This window comes from Musa acuminata, chromosome BXJ2-7, assembly GCF_036884655.1.
Source record: "Musa acuminata AAA Group cultivar baxijiao chromosome BXJ2-7, Cavendish_Baxijiao_AAA, whole genome shotgun sequence".
In the NCBI taxonomy this organism is placed as follows: Eukaryota; Viridiplantae; Streptophyta; class Magnoliopsida; order Zingiberales; family Musaceae; genus Musa; species Musa acuminata.
The window spans coordinates 6,637,648-6,657,666 of record NC_088344.1 but is presented as its reverse complement, the minus strand read 5'-3'; the positions used below and the strand labels follow the sequence as shown (position 1 = coordinate 6,657,666).

The following is a 20,019-nucleotide window of genomic DNA, read 5'->3' as shown; positions in this document are numbered from 1 at the left end:
ACCACACAGCCGGTGCCAGATCGCGTGGGCGTGGGCCCCGCCTCTCTTCCACGGCCGGTCAACCATCGGCGCCGTGGACCACCACCCACCATTCATCCATGGAAGATGGGAGCGGGAGGGACCATTGCGGAAGGTGTGCGTGACCCACGCATGACGGTCGTAGGAATCCTTCTTACTTGTGCAGCATTTAACAACAGTTCTTGACGTAGATTAGGTTATGTAGGGAAGTCATAAAAGACTCTCAAGATGTTAATCTTAATCATCAAGTGATATGATGAACAGGCTTTAAGATCCATGCGAGGACGTGCAGTTGACACTCTATTATTATGACCTCCCCACTTGATCTTTGGGTGAGAAGCTCCTATATGATTTAGCCCACAGACTTCTCTAAGGATATATATGTGTGTGTGTATATATATATATATATATATATATATATATATATATAGCTGTTGATTTCTATAACTTTTGTTTGCTCAAGTGACAGACGAAGCTGCTGAGGGTATTACCCATGTTACTCTTTTGAATTGTTATCAGACAAGGTTTTCATTGCTTATATGTGCACTTATGATTCCTGTATCAATGAGAAGCTGCACTGTACATGTATTTCCTTAAGCAGCTCCAAGTTGGTGCAGGTTAATCGAACGCTTTATTTTATGTTGTTTGATGTTGAAGAACCATTATGATCCAAAGTCATACCAACAAATGAAGTAGCAATCGAAGAAGACTAAAATAGTAGCAAGAGGAAGACTTTTTTTCTTCTTTTTTGTGAGAAGATAGCTAGCCAAAGACCTGCAAGTAAGAGATCGATCTTCATTAGCTGTACCAGAGGACTTGAGTTGAATCTTGAGACTCCAACCACTGTTTCCTATTAATTAGCTGATTAATGTTCCCATTGGAACAGTTTCAGAAATTAGACTCAAATGTCATTCTAATTGATTGGCCAACTCGCGTGGGGAGTGCAGTCTATAATTTTGTTCTTCTGTACGGCTGTATATCCAAAACGACACTTCTCTCTCCTTCTGCATTGATATATTGTAGGGTGTCAACGTTTAGGATTTGTTAGTCTTCATTGAGTACAAGAAAGGTATCCACGGCTTCCTTCAAACTTCACACTTGCAACGCTCCCTGCGCCGCTCTCTAAGGGCACCTAATCCTTTTCCTGCATATTGTTCACCAGTAGAAGGGAAGACGCAATAGCATTCTTGTTGATCACATGCACACTTGTTTTTTGGACTGCTTTGACTACGGTGCAAGTTGACAGTAAACAAAGCATTGCAAGCTTAACCTTGTGGTTGGATTCTACACCAGCAATGCACTTCTATCTAAAGAATCAATTACAGCACTTGTCTTATAATAAGTTTGTAGACATGGATAATCGTCCGAATTCTGATCACCTTGGGAAATTTGAAATCGTCCTCTTCAACAACAAGTCCTTTTCTTGTCCATGAAAGCCTTAGGTTACAACCAAGAAATAGTAGATCTGCTTCTCCTTGTAAAAACACGCCGAAATCGATCTGATAGCTCTTCGTCGCTGTTTTCGTTAGAGAATTGATGTATGTGGAAGCATTTTGGCTGAGCAAGATTGTCTTAGGAACTGGCAATACTTGTAACAAAATGTGAGAGATTCATTGTTGCACTAGCTTCAAAAAACATTGAAGATAAAGCACATGCATGGAAAGGAAAAACAAGTCCGCAACACAGATACGTATTATTTTTCTGACTGGGTTCGATGATCCATCATTTCTAGATCAAAGATTGATTTTGATCTTCTTTTTAAAGAATTATAGAGGTTAATAATCTCCCATCTAAACAATTATCTCGGTCACATGCATGCTAGGGGACCATCTGCACAAAATGCTCATACCAAGAACCTCTTCCATGGAAAGAGGAAGACTAATCACTTGGCCCAGACAGACATAATTGGAGCCCGCTGACTTGATTTGTGTACAGCAATCATTGTGCAAGGTAGTTCCAAGTCAAATTATTTGATGAACTGTTCATTATTAGATCATTAACTTATTCTATCTTTTCGTTAGTTGGGGTGTGTTGCACTGATCATTACCTGCTACAGTTCATGTTATATGTCGTGGTTAATGATATTGATAGAATGATGATGAATGAAAATAGTAGTTTAGTGTCTTCTCCATGTATCTTCTTTATGAGCTACTGAGATCTATCACTTTCTGAATTATTCTCCACCAATATCACGTCCATCTCATTTTGTTCTTGAGACACAACATTGCATATCCATGGGGCCATAAGCATTGAAGAAGAAGAAGAAGAAGAAGAAGAAGAAGAAGAAGAAGAAGAAGAAGAAGAAGAAGAAGATGGGGAAACTCTTGCGCTTGGCCACCAGCAACCATGTGGACTCGGAGTTCAATTTGGACGATCAAAGTCTCTATGCTTTCGCAGCAACTGCTGACCAAGAAATCAAACTTAACAGCACCAGAGAGGCCCCTTTCTTCTCTGTCTTTGTCTTGCTTCCTTTCCAGATTCAAACTAAGAGCTTGTCAATGGCGATCCAATCGAGCAGTTGAGTAACTGTCACAAGCAGACATTAGAAAAGCTCTTTGATCAATGAGAACTTGACGTGCTGCAAGTGTTGTGCTCATGCATCACATGCATGCTTTAGGGTGTCAACTCTGTTATGGTCATGGAAGAACTACATTATATAGTACTTTTGAGATCTACACCTCGTTGATTGGCTGGAGACATGCATGGATGATGCTCACTGTTCTGTGTCTCGTGACACCCGGGCAGATCCATTATATTACAGGAATCAGTTCCTGTGGGAGCGCCGCCATCCATTGACCTAAAAGCTCCCATGCATCATGTGCTTGTCCTCACAAAGACGACGACGACGATGATGATGATATATACACAATTTACAATAAGACTGGTTTTGCATCATACTTGGCTATAGCAGACTCCCAACAAACCTCTTCAAAATATTAACATGCAATCAGATGAGATAGGGTTATCACTGGAAGTTGAGCAGTAGTCATGCTGATAGATACATGCGTACAAAAATACTACAGCGAACCATTACTATAAGAGCCGTCCTTCACACGGATCTAAAACTACCATATGAGGATGACTTTTCGACGCTAATGTCAAACCAGCCGGAAGAAATAATCAAGTTGGAGAAAGATAAAACCCTTCCCAGAAGTCATTGTTTGATGAATTATTTGATGTACTTGATGCTTCTACACTCTCTTTCCGCACACAATATTTCGTTCTATGTCGAAAAAGAGAAAAAAGAAACATAATAATACTTGAGTCTTTCATTGATTCAAATGGGACGATCAACAAGGAGATGTAAGCTGGTTCTTGGACAGATCTGTGAACATCCATGCGTGGTCTTCTCCGAAGACCTGCTGCCAATTAGTGTGCGGTAGTTGTCAGCATTCAATGGTGACTGTTTGGCTTATCAGTAGTAGTTTTTTTAATGAGGACACAGATCTAATTAATGGACCTGTTTACCTTATCCCATGATCTGTCACCCACCTTTCGTCCATTCATTCATTGCATCAATGACGTAAGAAACCATGGTGGCTAAGTAGTAGGCCAAGCTAACCCTAGAACAACAGCAGTGATTTATTGATAGTTATTTAGCCAGTCAACTGCTTCATGTTGTAAGCAAAGTTAATGATGTGTTGGACAAGCTAACCAATTCATTTACTCCAAAATTTGGCTTAGCCTCCTGGTGTTCTATAGGTGATTAAGAACAGGAGACTGACATAAAATTCATGTCTTATAAAATTGGCCAGAAAATAGGAGCAGGTAATCCATGTTGAGATACAATATTTTTTGCAATACAAATGTTTGAAGTACAGCAACAATATTAACCAAGTACATCCTGAGTGATCATTTAGATTGCCAACATATATGGCTCTAATAGACTTTTGTTGCTTTTTACAATAGGGCAGATTATTTGATTTTCCATGATCTTAATAGATTTGCTGAAGTCTATGGTCATATTAAGCGTGACTTCTAGATTGTAAATAAAATTATAGATGATGACTTCCTACCCAACAACAATCATGAATTCCTTGTCCTACTGTCCCATTGAACTTTGATTTGGATCTAATTGCAAGGCAAGTTCAACATCCAGGATGATTTGGATCTAATTGCAAGGCAAGTTCAATCCCACCAAAAAACAAAACATGATTATGTCAAGGCTAAGTCACATCTTTTGATGGTGTTCTATTACTTCTTCAGCATCAAGCCATTTCAATTTCTGAGGTGAGGTAGGCAATCAGCAGCAAAATCTTAATGAGGCCAATGGAATAGTTCATTATGTTACCTTACACGTCTCCCAAACTTAATTAATTTTCTCCGAAATGAATTCTTCTATTTGTTTAATTGGAATGTAAAAGAAAGTCCAAATCCATCATAGGTATTCAAAGTTAATCCAGCCAAGATACAATCAAAGTTCCATGTCCAGCCTCTCCTGTCACTTTATTGCAGATGTGGAAGTCGATTGGCCTTATTGAAACACAGGGAAGCCTCCAAACTGCAACTATCATAGTGAAGTTGGTCAATGCCTTTCATCAAGTGCTGGTCATTCCAACATCAACTGGGAAAAATGAAAGGCAATAGACAGAAGAAATTACCAAGTAAGATTTACACATCATGTTCTTTATTTGTTTGCTGGATTAATCGGGTCAATGTCGTGTTCATCACTAAGATGGCATTTTCAACTATCTACACCCAAGAAGTCTACTGTCATGAGTTGTTCATCACAAAGAGACAGGTTTAGTGATGCCATCATCTATCCACGCAGTCAACGTTTTGGTTTTCCTTCACATCTTAGGTGTACTTTGCAAGCATCCTATCAAGGAAGAATCGCATATATATAGTTGACAACCACAGACATGCAAGCAATATCAACGCAACTGACCACCCTCAGACAAAACACAACCACTCTAATATTCGATTATGACACTTCAAAATGCCACATTTATTCAAGTAATATCATGGTCTAATTTATTATGTGATTGCCAACTTGTGACCGAAAACTCATAGTTCTCCACGGCATTGGTACTAACTTAGATGACAATTATACAGATCAAGCGTAAAAAACAAATAGAACTATACGTATGTACAAGTTGTCTTTGTAGAAACTTGGGTGAAGAATAAACTACTGATTTTGTTGTACTTGTAGAATTATCAACTTTGACAACCTACTGGATCGATTACTGTATTGTATACTCAATGAGCAGACTTAGTCGTCTTCTGAGCTCATGGCCTATGAACTTGTCAATGGGAATGGAAGAAAAGAAATCAACACTTGGTCTAATAAAAAGACAAGGGGATTGTGGAACTAAGATTGACAACACCTACCCACCGATTTGAATCAGATGATGAATGAACTTGACAGCTCTTAGCAATTTGTTTAGGACTAAAGGATCAGACATGTCCTACTTACTGGGAATCACTTAGGACTTGTGTATATAAAGCCACTGGCATGAATCTTTATGAAGATAGAGCAGTTGAGGATCAGCTGACCTCAAATCCTTGGTGTTCAAACACCAGTCATTGTATATCATACTTAGTATAATGGAATAGATTTATGTGATTTCCTCGGTCTGTTAAGCAAGAGTAGTGATTGATATAACAATTATGATAATGGTCAGAGACAAAGGCAATCAATAAAACATTTCAATAAGAAATTATCACATGTATTTTCTACAGCTTATGACATAGTTGCATTTAGGTTGATCATATCCGTCTTGGCAATATTCAAACCGATTAATGTTTTATGTCTGCAAAAAAGGAAAAACGAAAAAAATTTTGTGACTCAAATCATATTTAGATGGTTGAAGTTATGACTCGCCCTTGAAGTAATCACAAATAGGCTATAAGTGCAAGTTGGTTCCAACTACACAGTGATGATTTCTATCAGCAAATTTGATTCTTCTTTATTGAGTTGTGCTGAAATTACATAAGAAACTGAATTTTCGTTCTTTGATAAATGCAAAATACAAATTTGTGCTTGCAACGAGCCATTGTTTGTATCGATGAATCAAATATTTTCCATATACATCAAGCTTCACTGTGATTCATTAACTACATAAATAGACACAAAATATTTAATTTAAAAAGATGATAATATAATCATCAAGCCATCATAAATTTAATTTTTCTTATTTTAAATATGAGATTAAATTGAGATGTTATAATTTTTCTCGTTTAAAGACGTCACGTCCTCATAAAGATTCTTACATAATTTAATATCAAAGTTAAATCCAATAGTGACTTTATACGATGTGTCTTTATTATTATTATTATTATTATTATTAGTATTAGTATTATTATATATATATATATATATAATCTTTTTTCACTTTGGATCTTTTACCATACCCAATAATAAATTGACTTCGTCCTATTAACTTGGTAGGCCTATATCATGGCCCATAATATCTAAGCCCAACTTGGTGATAGTATACTCGTTAGACTCTTACAAATTAATTTAACTCTTACTATTTTGGGTCTAAAATTAAACTTGATTATCATCTAATGATCTTTACGGGCATTAATTGTCATTTGCTAGTTTTGGAGGCAAAAAAACATGTAAATGGAGTGAAGAACTTGTTAGAAAACCTATACATAAATCAATAATTATTCTTTGGATATGTGAAATCACAAATTTCTCTCCATAGATCAAAGATGCAATCACTAATGTTGTAATTTAACCCATGTGAACCACGCAAATTACCCAACAAGACTTCAGTGTAAAATGTTCAAATTACCTTTCCATTTGTGGAGATTTAACAGTGTCTTATAAAATAAGTACAGAAATCTTTACTTGAATTATATATATATATATATATGTATGTATGTATATGTATACATATAAATATATATACATATGTATATATATATATGTATATATATATGATTAGGTTGTGAGATATAGTTGTAGGAGATGCATGTGGAAATATGAAAATGTGTTATTGCATAAATATAGAAATAAATATGTCGACAATAACGAGTAACCAAAACTGGTCTTCGTAATCGCAAATGATCGAAACACATGATCAATGGCGAAATCTCCTGGCAACTCCACCACTGTCTACATGTGGCTCTCTTCTCTTGTCCCTCTCGACTCCTCCAGCACATACATGATCTTTGTTGCTCACTCACGCTATTCCAATGGAGCTCCCACCTGCAGGTGCTTAACATGGCTGGTTGGGAACACAGGGGCGAGAGCCGGCGAAGCGTGTGAGCCTGGTCACGAAACTTCCCGGCTTGGCCTTGATGAGATCCGCGTAGGGCTTGGTAATTGGAGCTCCTGACTCCACGAAGAATGCTCCGTTCGCCATCAGGTCACCCTCAGATCTCCATGACCACTGCTTCCATACTGGCTCTGGTGAGTACTCCCTCTTGGTCACCTACACACAGTAAGTTGAATGTGAATATATATATTTGGTAGAAGTTGAGAGAAGATTAGGAGGGTGGAAGTATTTGTTTACCTCCTTGGCGAAAAGGGTGGGTGGAGCAATGAATCGGTTCCCTTGGCTGAGGATGGTAGGGTGTTGGCTACCGCCGACGGCATACATCATCCAGTGTGTGTAGTCATTGTTCACCACATGGACGAAACCCCATCGGCATCTGCTGCGAAGAAGAGATCGTCATGCATCCAAGTAGAATGTGAAGGAGGAGGAGGAGGAGGTCAGTGTATAACCTTGGCATTCTCTGAACAAGCCCTTTCCCGAAGTGGTTGAAAGCAACCGTGATCTGCATTATTGCATCTCCCGAGAATGCATCGCTAGCACCGAACAACATCACCTGAACAATGTTTCATAGTTGGTCATCGTCCTCTGAGCAATAGAACGCAGAGGGGATTATATCACCGAGTTTTAACCTACGTCGTTGTGTTGGGTGAAGTGGCTATTGGAGATGGTGATGGCGGTGGAGCCTTCGATGGCATCGATGAGCCCGTCCATGCAGTTGGACATGGAGACGTGGTCGATCCAGATGTTGCTAGCGCCGAAGATGGATATGCCGTCGCCGTCGCTCCGGGTCCGCAGGCCGTAGTGCTCCTCGGAATCCCGGATCATGCCGCCATTGCCGGCCTTGATGTCGTGGATGCGGATGTTGTGGACGATGACATTGTGTACGAACTGGATGGTGAGGCCGGCGCCGTACGCGATCTGGACGTTCGCCCCCCGGCCATCGATGGTCTTGTTGCTGTTGATGATGAGCTCCTCGGTGAGGCGGATGAGCATGTCATGGGCGAAGACGATCCAGAGAGGCCTGTCTTGGATGACAGCATGGCGGAGTGTGCCATTCCGAGGGTTGACGAGGTCGACATCGGACGAGTCGGTGACGACATAGAAGTCCCCGTTCTTCCCTCCGGTGGCGTGGCGGCCGAAGCCCTTGGCGCAGGTGGCCAGCCTCTTGCGGTGGTGAACCCAGTTCGATTGGCACCTGAAGCACCGATCGATGGGGTTCGTCGCCTGGCATGCGCCGTCCTCGTTCCTCATCTTGCCGCGAAGGCCCCTCCTGGTGCTGTTACTCGCCAGGTCCCTGCAGCCATTACCAAGATTACTCAGAACAAGGGAAGGCATCGAACGTTGATTGAATTCACGTAGTTTTCTGTGGTCATCCATGGTCATGTGCAAACAGACTTCGCGGCACACCTCATGACCGCCTCATTGAAATGATGGGTCACAGACTCAGGGTTGGGGTTGTAGGCATTGTTGGCGTGGGAACGCGCTAGCGCAGCCTTCTTCTGCCAGTACTCGTCGTAGTTGGCGATGTGAGCACTGGTGAAGGCGGCGGAAGCCAGGAAGAGGAGGGAGAAGAAGAAGAACCGCGGCCTGTACTCCATCGTAAAGCCTATCGTCGTCTTCTTCTTCTTCCCTCCCCCGTATATGATAGCTAAATATTTTTCGTGGGTGGAGTATCAGGCAGACCGAGACAGAACAAATGACCAGAATGATAGTGATTATAAGAATAGGGTCATTTGTCCTCCCGGCCTGTGATGAGGGTTTGGAGTGTTGGAGAGGTAATATAGAAGGAGGAGAGTGGAGAGAAAGGAGGGGAGCCACAGCCTTGATGTGCATGCATGCTCCGAGAGAGGAGGAGGAGCAGGCCGTTCGTGTGAGTTACATCCATCAGTTTTGAGCGAATGTAGGATCAGCATTTGAGGAGTTCAACTATGTTTTGAGGGGCTATCCTTAAAATACTTGCTGATCCTGATAATAAAGTCCTCGTTATGTCACAATAAAGGTTAATTTCACTACCTCTTGGCTAGATGGACTTCCGAGATCTCACTGCACCAACCCATCCAATTGCTGTCAAGCCTACAGCACGTAAACCCCTCTGTTGCTCCCTGAGTTTGTCCTCATCAACGTGCACGGTACGACCAGAAATCTGACGCTGCTGCTGAGAATATGTGGAATGATAATTACGACGTGGATTGCCATGCAACTATACAAGGAGGAATGAGAATCACACACCACGCCTCCTCCAATCGCATCATGACAATGGACAATCCACTTCATCACTTGTACGCCCACATCAATTGTTGACTCGACAGTCACTACGCACGAGACTGCCACCGAAGCACTTCCACGAAGTGGGGGCCGGCTTTGTGGTTCCAAGACTGAACGCGAACCCTGTCTTGGTGTGTAGGAGCGATCGTCTTTCCCACGGGACAAGCCGACACGGTGGTCCGCGTGACGGTGAAACGTGTTGCGCTGGGGTTCGATGGCCCACCCCCCACGTGAAGCATGCGATTCGATGGGCTACCAACACGTATACACGTAACTTTGACCCACCAACACGTGCCTTCTTTTTATGGAGAGAAAAGAATTATGGCCACGTCGGAAGGCAGAGTTCACGTTTCTTCGGACTCCAAGTTAACTTGCCGCAGCATTTGGTCGTTCTCATGTTCATGTAGAGAGTGTATTGTGGTTCTTGTCTTCTGGATACATCTTGAACAAGATGATCTAAATCTCTCTCTCTCTCTCTCTCTCTCTCTCTCTCTCTCAGAGGGCACCATCACCAAACACTCAATCGCCACCACAATCCGTCACTTCCGGATCAACATCAAAGCGGTGATCAGAATCCTTCTGCTGCGGTGCAGACTGCTGTGGCAGCCAGGGCTATGCCTTTACTGCTTTCCACCACCACCCGTCAAAGAAGAAATAGCAACCACAAACGAATGCAATTTTTACTGCTGCTGTTCAAGGATAGATCACTCTTTACTCTGGTATGGACCAAAAGTAGCAACCATTACAGTATCTGCAAATGATTCGAGGAAGAGAAATGCGAATACAGATGAAGTGCTATTATATGAGATGTGGCTTGTCGCCTGAAAAGCTTTTTATTTGCCGAGAGTTCACCACTCGAGAGCAAGCAAAACGAAGGCAGGATGAAGAAGACACAGGAATTTGGTCATGGATGATGTGGAAGCTCTAATCAGGGCCAGAACCACAAGGCTTGATCCTCCACCTGGAACTCATTGCTGCATGAATGGCGCTCGGGCCTGAGGAAGCCACAACAACCCACGACTTGAGATTGGTTGGAGTATCCACCATCGTCGACATGCTGAGGGCTCTCCGACTCTAACACAGCGCTGTTGGCAGAGCTGAAGTCTTCTTGCTTGCAGAGCCTGACCTGAGCATCTATTCCTGGTTGCAGCTTGTCAGGGCAGATCCTTAGTTGGAACGATTCCCAACTGCTGCTATCCTTCTCTTCTTGGAGAAGCTTGCTAGTGAGAAGAACCACCTGACGCATGGAAACCCAGATCAATAAGAACACACACAGTGTGTGGATTTCATCCGCTGATCATGGCATCCGACTGCAAAGAAAAAGACTTGTTTTGATGGATGTATCACCTCAGCCTGGAGTTTCTCATTCTCCTTGAGCAGGTTATCATGATCAAGCTTGAGGGAGTCGTAGCTGGACTTCAGGGATTCATACCCCTTCTCAAGCTGCTTTGCCTTCCACCGTGCACGGCGGTTCTGGAACCATATGGCGACCTGTCTAGGTTTCAGGCCGAGGTCCTTGGCGAGTTGAAGTTTCCTCTCCGGCTCAAGCTTGTTCTCAACCTCGAAGTTCTTCTCCAGGAACTCGACTTGGTCGGCCGTCAGCCGCCTTTTCTTCCCCGGCCGCTGAGGGTACTCGTCCAAGTCATCATCAGCAGTTTCCTCCAGCCCAAACTTGAGAGTGTTCCCGTGACTGCCATCGGAATTCACCATGAATTGCGACCCTGAAGCAGAATGTACGGTGATCATGATCTGGGAAAACATTACACGCAACTTGTAGTGCAAGGATAAACTGTGTGCTCCAAAGAGTGCAATCACGACTAAAGGATACGACCAATGTTCCTCGATGGATGATACCGACATAAACAAGAAAGCTAAAACTTGAAGATGTGTCATAAATTGACAGTCGAGAAAAAGTCAAAGCTTTTCATGCAAGCAACTGCTCTAAGATGGAAGCAAAAAACCATAAACAGGGGAAGAAAGGAAACAAGATAAGAAAGCTACCAACCGGCAATACTTTCAAGTATCTAAGATGGTTCTACAGATGATCCTAAAATGTTTCTATAGAGGATTCAACATAATCAAATTTGGGAATCTCAAGATTATATATATATAAACATTTTAGAAAATAGCAAAATTAAGAAAAAGGAACAAAGAGAGGAATAGATACTGCTTTCTTGGCAAAGTTGTAATGCCTCTTAAAAGGAGAAGTGATGCCCAGAAACAGAGGAAACAGAATCGAAGAAGAAAAAGAGACAATTACCAGGACATCCACCGGCAAAGGATCCCGGAGCAAGCAACGCCTCGATGGCATTGGTGCAAATCCCGTCGGTGGTGAACAAGACTGCCATACCGGAACTCTCATCAATCCTTCCTTCCATCATCTGTCGTATCTAAAAAGGAGTTCTTTTTCTCTGTTGAGATGCTCACTTCCAAATCACTACATGAATTCTCTGCATTGAGTGACGGAAGAAGCTGGTGATCACCACAGCCGAGACTTGAGGAGGACTCTGGGGAAGAGGGTCACTCAAGCGCATCTCTTTCTATCCCTTGGATGAGAAAAGAAGGGGAGGATGAAATGGAAGGAACAAACAAGGAGCGATGAGTCCCAGAATTTTCTACTGGCGCTGACAGATAACTTTACAACATCATAAATCAAACAGAAGAAGAAGAAGAAGAAGAAGAAGAAGAAGAAGAAGAAGAAGAAGAAGAAGAAGAAGAAGAAGATTTTGATGATCGAATTTGATTTAGGTACTTGTATTCCTGTTTCTCTTATCCTCCATGACTGTGAAGGGGTTTGATGGCGTTATATAGGGAAGCATAGGGACCTGCTCGCTCTCCTATCTCTTTGTCCAGAAATAAGAAAGGTTGTGGATTATAATGACAGTAGCACCCTCCAGCTTTCTCACTTCTCTTCACACCGAAGGAAAAAAGAAGAGAAGATCCAAAGCGTTCTCCTGTGCAGGAAATTTCTGGTGTCATGCAGGGCAATTAGCACATAAGTTTCTACTTGGATTGGTTGTATTCTCCACATACATTTCACCATATGCGAATGCAGACATGCATCGTATTCTCTTTTAGGACCACAATCATAAAGAGATGACTTCTCAATGATTTAGAATAAATAAGAAAAGAAAGAGCAGAACAAACCATCATGTGATATTTGCAAATTACCTATTCTTTCTAATCTAGAAATGCCTTGAATGAGCAGAACAAACCATCATTTCTTACTACGAGGAAGAAATAAGAAGAGGTGTCATGAACTAAAGAGAAGATACTCCAAATGAAGTAAATTGTTGTGCAGAAAAGGCATCATCAAGCACTGAAAATGGTGGATTAATTAGAGCCCTGTCTTCTAAATTTTTAGTGTTCATCCAACTCAAAGGACAGGGGATCATTTGATCATCAGATAGATACATGAAGCAACTTGACAGTTGAATTCTAAGCTTCAACAGAAGAATCCGATGTTTGCAGGATCAGGTAATCCTTAACTATGCGTCTGATTTCTAACTCTGAATTCAACACAAAATGATTGCAGATGAACTTCGGATGCTCATTGCATGGGAAGCTGAGTGGCTGACCACTGTCAAGAATTGACTGATTCCTACGACTTGTGAAGGCCTTTCATGGCATGAAACAAACTACGAAACCACAAGAAGTTTTCGGGGATCACTTGTTGTTTGTCACAATGAGCTGCTTCTTTGATGTTTCTTTGATCGATCTTAAGCTCAATTTATCCACAAGATGTTCATGCTTCGAAGACCTTGTGTTGCAAGAAAACAAGCATCCTAATGGCATGGCTTACCCATCTTTATTGGTATCCAAAGCCATGATGAAGCTGAGAGGATAACCAAGCCCTCTCACATGCAGCTCATCCTTTACCGAAGACACTTCCAGCAGTGTTCCCACATGGAGCTAAATTCTTGGCAATACACGACCTGCTCGCATCATAAGCCGCAAGAGCTGAGCTGCTTCTCGTGGCAGAGAACAGTGACGCATCCTCATGATCTGTTGTTGCACCAAAGGACCATAGTAAGTACACAAAGATGGAGATGGCAGCATTTTGGGGCGTGAGGTGAACAAGAGCTCCACGACCCAGGCATGGCATGGCGTCCCTTTCAGGGAATGGATGCAAAGAATCCGAAAGGGTGGGGAGGGGGAAGGGGGGGCAAAGAATCGTGGGCCGGGGGGGGCCACGAGAGAGATAAGTCGTGGCATGGTGTGTCACTTCTGTTACGGTCCCCCCTCCTCGGCCGATGTCATGATGACGATGATGCCTTTTGGGTCCACGTAAACCGGTGGGGAGTTCTTTGATTTTTTCTAGCTGCGAAGACTTGAGATGTTGGATCACAGTTAGTCATCCAATCCATTTACATCTAATTATAATACTGGTTAATTGGATCTGGGAAGTGTGTCGACAAATAATTAATATGGGAAATATATGCAAGACGAATAAGGATCATTTACTAGCTAATCAGATAAAAAAAACAAATATGCGATGAAATTTATAGATATTGTGGAAAAGATAATTAAATTATTTTATTCCTTAGTCAAGTGGGTGATGATGCTGCCCGTCGAAGACCATCAGCGAGTAAACCACTGATGAATCGATGTATCGATCATACATCGATACACAGATTTATCGATCCCAACACATTGAGTTTCAACCTTCTCCTCATTCACTGTTGACTTTGTGTTATATCTCGGTTTTCTCCGTCCACAGCACTGTTTCCACCGTCCACACACAGCAACTGCAGCTTTTCGCACATTTATCACTTCTTCAGGCTTGCGTGTCCTTCATGGATGATGTTTTACTCGACAGTCATATAAATGTACACAAGGACCACCAAATCTTAGTGACACCCATAGGGAACGCCACCAACTCCAGTTGACTACCACTTAAAGCACACAGTATACTGCGTTACCAGCTACATGACCAGAACCGAACGAAAGACGAATGTGAGAAAAGGAAGCAGAGAAACCCAAGCATGCAAACAAAAAGATCCATAAAAGCATTAGTAATACGAAGGAGAAACTCGAATCATCAGTCCTCAAGCAAAAACAGAAAAAGACATTTCAAGACACACTATTAATAACAAGGTTTTGCACTGCTAAAAGAAACTGCATAGTGGCTTGCAGAGCTTAACCAGATTTGAGACTTGAAGGCAGAAGTTGATACCCATTAGGAGCAAACACAGTTACTGTTCCTACAAGGCCACGTTTGTACCAAACAGAGAGAATCTGACATTGCAAGGGAGCGACGAAGATGAACATACAAGTCCTGGAATCAGAAGGACGATGCTAAATAACCCATAGAGTCCTTTCATTAGGGCCTGAGGACCAAGGCCAGCCCAACCTTAGCACCCTTCTCAATGGCTTTTGAGTCCATCTCCCCAGAGATGGTGAAGAATGATTTCGGCCTCCACTCATGTTGGATCAGTGCACTAGCTTTGCCATAATTGTTGAGGCGAGCCTTGACAATGGTAAGGGGGTCCAGGGCATGTTGAGTCCCAAAGGTTAGGCTGTTCTCGTTGGTCGAGAAATTGTGAGTTAGCTCTGCCCCAACTGCAGTACTGGATAATGGGCTCACCAGGTGGTAATAGGAGGCGTTTATGGTGTCTCCCTTGTCATTTCTACATGAAAATTCTGAATCAGCAAGTAAGAACCCAGATAACATCTTTTGTTTGGTTTCACAATAGTAGTAGCTAAGAAGAGTACAGGACAACATTACACATTCCTCTTGCATGTCATAGTAAGATTGGGAAATAGCTTCCATATCCACAAAGAAGGATGAACAATTTCGGATATACTTACACAGTTAATGAGGCAATAAGATCAGCATTGATGACACTCAACCCTCCATTACACTTGATGAAGTTTCCTGTTGCAGTATCAAATGACACATCAGCTCCGACAGAGTAGACATTAGTTCCAACCACTCCAGAAAGGTTGACAATAGGGTTGGCAGTCAATCCAACAGCAGCAGTTACACCCACATAATCATGCAGGTATTGCAGCTCAACCTACAAAAACATCAAAGATAGAAAAGCATGATGCATAACAAGCATACAGCATTAATAAATATGATCTTTTCCTACCAACAAAAAATTAAATGGATATCTACCTTTCCCAACTGCTGATCCGGTATGATAAAATTGAAAATTGATCTCAACCCAGGTGTTGCAAGTTCATCAACTGTGACAGTTGTAAGAAGCTGGCAGGTGAAAGAAAAAGCATGAGTAGTAGTAAGTTCAGTCTCAACTTCAAGGTTCCATATACTAGCAATATACCTTGCAACTTCCACATAGAATAAAATGGCAGGATTAACAAATTTATGTCCACCATGATATCAATCATATACCTAGTTAGGTCATGTTTCCAACACGATGACAGAGTGATTAATATGTGACAGAAAATAGGAAGAAAACTAGATTAACAAAAATGGACATTTTTGAAGCATAGAATACGAAGCTACAGCTTACCTTAGAGTCTGAAGTGGCTTTAACATCAAAACTGATATTTTTATTCTTCAGCTGAGACTGAAGCTCACCGAAGATCAGTTCATTTTTCTTTGTGCCTGATGCAGAGATAGCCTACAAAGACAAGAGTATAAAAATCATATTTTTTTCTGTGTATTTAGGCAGTAAATAAGTTAACTTAGGCACAACAGAGCGGTAAATAAGTGCAGTAACCAAGTTAACATGTGCCATCGGTTCATCTCAACATCTATTAGAAATCCAAAAAAAGCAACTACAAATTGTGCATCTAGACACTCCAATGGAACGTCAATAAAATCGTATTGTTCTCTGTGTATTTCTTGTTAAATTGTACTATCTAATCATTTTAAAACCAAGAATGAAAAGCTAATCGAATAAGTCAAATAGAACCATAAATCGAACAGAGCATACACCATCTTTGAAACTGCTGCAGACATTATTTTGAAACACCATAGTTCAGAAATAAATGCAAAAGACAATGGAGAATCATGGAAGTTCACAATTCAATTCTATACATTGTCTTTCAAGATAAAGAGTGCAATTCCCACATATCAAACACAGGGCACCAAGATTTCTGTTACAAGGAACAGAAAACTTGTAAATTTTACTGATGGAGTATGAAGCAGTGTAATTTAACATTACCAACAAGAGATATTACAGTCTTTCTCATAATTGAGTTAAGTAGAAGGGAAGCTTTCATGCATATCCAGTGCAAAGCCACTAAATATCAGATACGTACTCAAAATTTCAAGTATAGTTTGGATTTTGGCCATCTAAGATATGCACCAGTGCAGAGCCCTGGAACCCCATAACAATCATGGCGTAGTTTGCTTTTCTGCCATCTCTGTGTTTTTTCCTTGCAACCCTTAGAATTGAGAAAGTAGCAAATATCTGTGTCCGGGTAAGAATGCTCCGTTTGTGATCTAGGCATAAGAATTTAGGATCATCGAAATAGTCTTTCTACTTGTAAGAGGAAGGTTGTGTATACTGATGCTTCCCAGATTTTGCATCAATGGAGTCAAGCATCACTCAAGAGTTAGCTAGTTCAAGACGACAATGAGATGGGAAGCAGAGCTCAATTGAGGTGTTCTCATGACTCAAAACAAGGTTTGCATAGTAAATCACTGGATTCTAAAGCGATGCATCCAGTGAATTAAGGTCTAGGAAGGTTTGCAAACACAAGGAAAAGGCAAGAGGATGTGATCAATTCACGAAATTTGAGATCAGGGTCTTGGAAGGATTGGGTTTGAGAGGGATTGGGTCTGATCAGATTTTGGGGCGCGTCAATGACGAGTTAGATAAAAAATAAAACCAGGTTAGACGGGCTCAAACTACATCAGGTTGGCCAAGTGGGCTGGGTTGGCTTATCATGGTCATTTGCTAAGTTGGCCACGTCTATGATCCTGATTAAAGTCTAACCCAGCCCATTAGTCTTGGTTAACCAACCAACACTACTAACTAACCTTTGTCATAGATAGTGGATATTTTAAAGTATTTTTCAAATCCAATAATCTACGAGGATGTTTGGGAATACATTTGAAATGTGCACTGAGGGTTCAATACACATTTCAAATGTAATTTAATGTTTGATAAGTTTTTTTCAAATTACATTTGGCCTGGATGCTATATTACAAACGTTGAAATGCCAATGCTAGCATTCCACATTTACGGGATGCCAATGTAATTTTTTAAATTTTCAAAAACTTTATTATATTATTTAAAATAACAAAATTACCAATATGAATTAGTGAGAAACTAACATGATTTATGTCTTTTAAAAGGTGAAATTTTATTATTATTTTCAAAAGTTATTTTATATTTATTTATATGATTATAGTTTTTATTTATTATATATCTAGGTTATATGAAATTTTTTGTAAGATTACATGCATTCATTTATTTATTTACTTATTAATTGAAATAAAATATATATATATTCACTTTTGAATAAATATTCAAAATTTTAGAAGGATATATTTGTCACACAATATTTAATGAACTTTTGAAATACAATTTTACCAAATAACACACGCTTCAATGTGCATTTAAAATGCAGCTTTCATCTATTTTTTACCAAGCACTCAAAGCATTTCATAATTTCACATTCACTCAAGCCCCCTTTTCCGAAAGCAGTCCTACTCTTCAGTATGCAGTTTCTTAAATTAACATCATCATTTGGCGATTTCGAGTCTTACGTGAAAACAGCAAAAGCAGGTGAAAAGAACAAACATGCAAGCAAAGGGACGAATGTGCACCAAACAATTCACCCAATATATATATATATATATATATATATATATATATATATATATATATATATATATATATATATATATATATATATATATATATATATATATATATATCACCCACTTCCTTAGCAAAGCGTATACAAGAGGTTAATTCATGAAAAATAACATCATACAGATGAAGTGCTGGTGTTGCAAGATTTCCGCCCAAAGTTCTCTTGTATTTGTTTTAAGCTCGGAATCTAAACCTAGATAGACAACTCTACAAGCATATTGCTATTCCGCTGCAATTTAAGTCTAGATGCTGGACAAACAATCTCAAAGTTTGTGCAAGTGTTTCAAGGTATTTATAGAAAGATTATATTCTTTATGATTCAAATGAATTAAAACATCCGCTCAATCCATTCAAAAATTGACGTCTGTCACCCATTACAACGAGAACATCAATCAAAAGCGAACCAAACCCAAACTCACTGAATCTAGAGCGATGAGAACCTAAGGTACTTCAAGAAAAACCACAAACGGAACAATAAGAGGCGGAATCAAAAGAGCAACTCACGATTCCATTCAAAGTGTAGGTGGTCAGAGTGAACTTCTGGTCCGTCTGGTAGTCTTTGTAAAGAAGATCTGCATCCAAAACAAATCAAAGAAATCAGAAAAAAAATGCAGAAAAAAAAAAGAAATGGGATTGAAAGGAACCACGAATTCCTTAGACGACGAGTACCTCTCGCCTTTTTGCCGATATCGGAGTACAATCCTGGACCCATCGCTTCCTCGCCCCCAAATCGCACCAAAAGGAGGAGAGAAGCTCTCGATCTCTGTCGAGTGTGAGGTGAGAGAGGCAACGGAAATTGTTCTGCGCTTTTCCTCTCCTCGTCTTGGGGAACAAAACATGGATAATCTTGACCGTCCGATGATAGCGGTTGTTGGATGGATCTCTGATCGCAGCGTTCGATCGTCTTTGAACGGTTGTGATCGAAGTTCTATGATTAGGTAGCAAAAAAGCGGTGTGGTGTCGGGAGTTTGCCACATGGCGTCGCAAGCGATAGAACACGTGGTTATTTATGAGTTCTTTTTTTGAATTTGAAAATATCAGGAAAGTAATTTTCTAGTTCTTTAACATTTTCCAAAAATATAAAACCTAAATTTCGTTGTGAAATTATCAGATTTGGAATTAATATTAACTTCTACTATTAAAACCATCAACTATTCTAATGAATTATATAGAGAACTCGAAGGATGTTGGTTATATGATCCCGAGAGTGCTAACAATGTAGAAATATAGGAATATTAATTCTTTAGTCGAAGTTAATTTAATTATTCTGATATGACCGAGAGAGTGTTAAGATAATTTCGAGAGTTTGAGTCATATATAATCTAAAAATTTAAGTTTTTTAATTGAATTTACATCTAACCTAATATATGTCGATCTTGATTATCTTGACTCAAATTATTTATTATTTTTATATTTCAAGCGTGCCAGAAAAATAAGAATAACATATATTAAGTTAGAGGATCACTCAATATCTTTAGGTTATAGATAAAGTTTGATATCTATAACTCAATTCTTTTTACCTTTTATATTATGGATCAAACTTAGTATATATAACTTGATTCTTTTGATCTTTATGGATGTGGGATTATTAATATTATTTTTTTCAATCTCTTTATGAGCCATGATGATTTGATTTCTAATGTGTTTGCTTGAAAGTACTACAAACAATGAAGGCAAAGAAAGACATCAGATACAGGAAAGATCAATTT

The 20,019-nt window shown here is 40.2% G+C and overlaps 3 protein-coding genes across 3 annotated transcripts; all 3 read right to left on the bottom strand.

Annotated features, from left to right (window-relative positions):
* Positions 1-6,944: 6,944 nt before the first annotated feature.
* LOC103991197 (pectate lyase-like) lies at positions 6,945-8,987 on the bottom strand. Its single transcript, XM_009410555.3, has 5 exons — positions 8,655-8,987; positions 7,881-8,541; positions 7,697-7,800; positions 7,485-7,623; positions 6,945-7,403 (listed from the first exon to the last, which is right to left on the bottom strand). The coding sequence occupies exons 1-5, from the start codon at positions 8,843-8,845 to the stop codon at positions 7,188-7,190; spliced, it is 1,311 nt and encodes a 436-aa protein (XP_009408830.2). The 5' UTR covers positions 8,846-8,987; the 3' UTR covers positions 6,945-7,187.
* Positions 8,988-10,204: 1,217 nt separating this feature from the next.
* Positions 10,205-12,326, bottom strand: LOC135616888 (homeobox-leucine zipper protein HAT5-like). The gene is made up of 3 exons (XM_065116612.1): positions 11,773-12,326; positions 10,860-11,233; positions 10,205-10,749 (listed from the first exon to the last, which is right to left on the bottom strand). The coding sequence occupies exons 1-3, from the start codon at positions 11,891-11,893 to the stop codon at positions 10,441-10,443; spliced, it is 804 nt and encodes a 267-aa protein (XP_064972684.1). The 5' UTR covers positions 11,894-12,326; the 3' UTR covers positions 10,205-10,440.
* A 2,334-nt stretch (positions 12,327-14,660) lies between these two features.
* Positions 14,661-19,134, bottom strand: LOC135616887 (mitochondrial outer membrane protein porin 1-like). The gene is made up of 6 exons (XM_065116611.1): positions 18,980-19,134; positions 18,815-18,882; positions 15,992-16,102; positions 15,634-15,723; positions 15,324-15,532; positions 14,661-15,142 (listed from the first exon to the last, which is right to left on the bottom strand). Exons 1-6 carry the CDS (start codon positions 19,020-19,022, stop codon positions 14,836-14,838), a joined length of 828 nt encoding a protein of 275 aa, XP_064972683.1. The 5' UTR covers positions 19,023-19,134; the 3' UTR covers positions 14,661-14,835.
* Between the last annotated feature and the right edge of the window lie 885 nt (positions 19,135-20,019).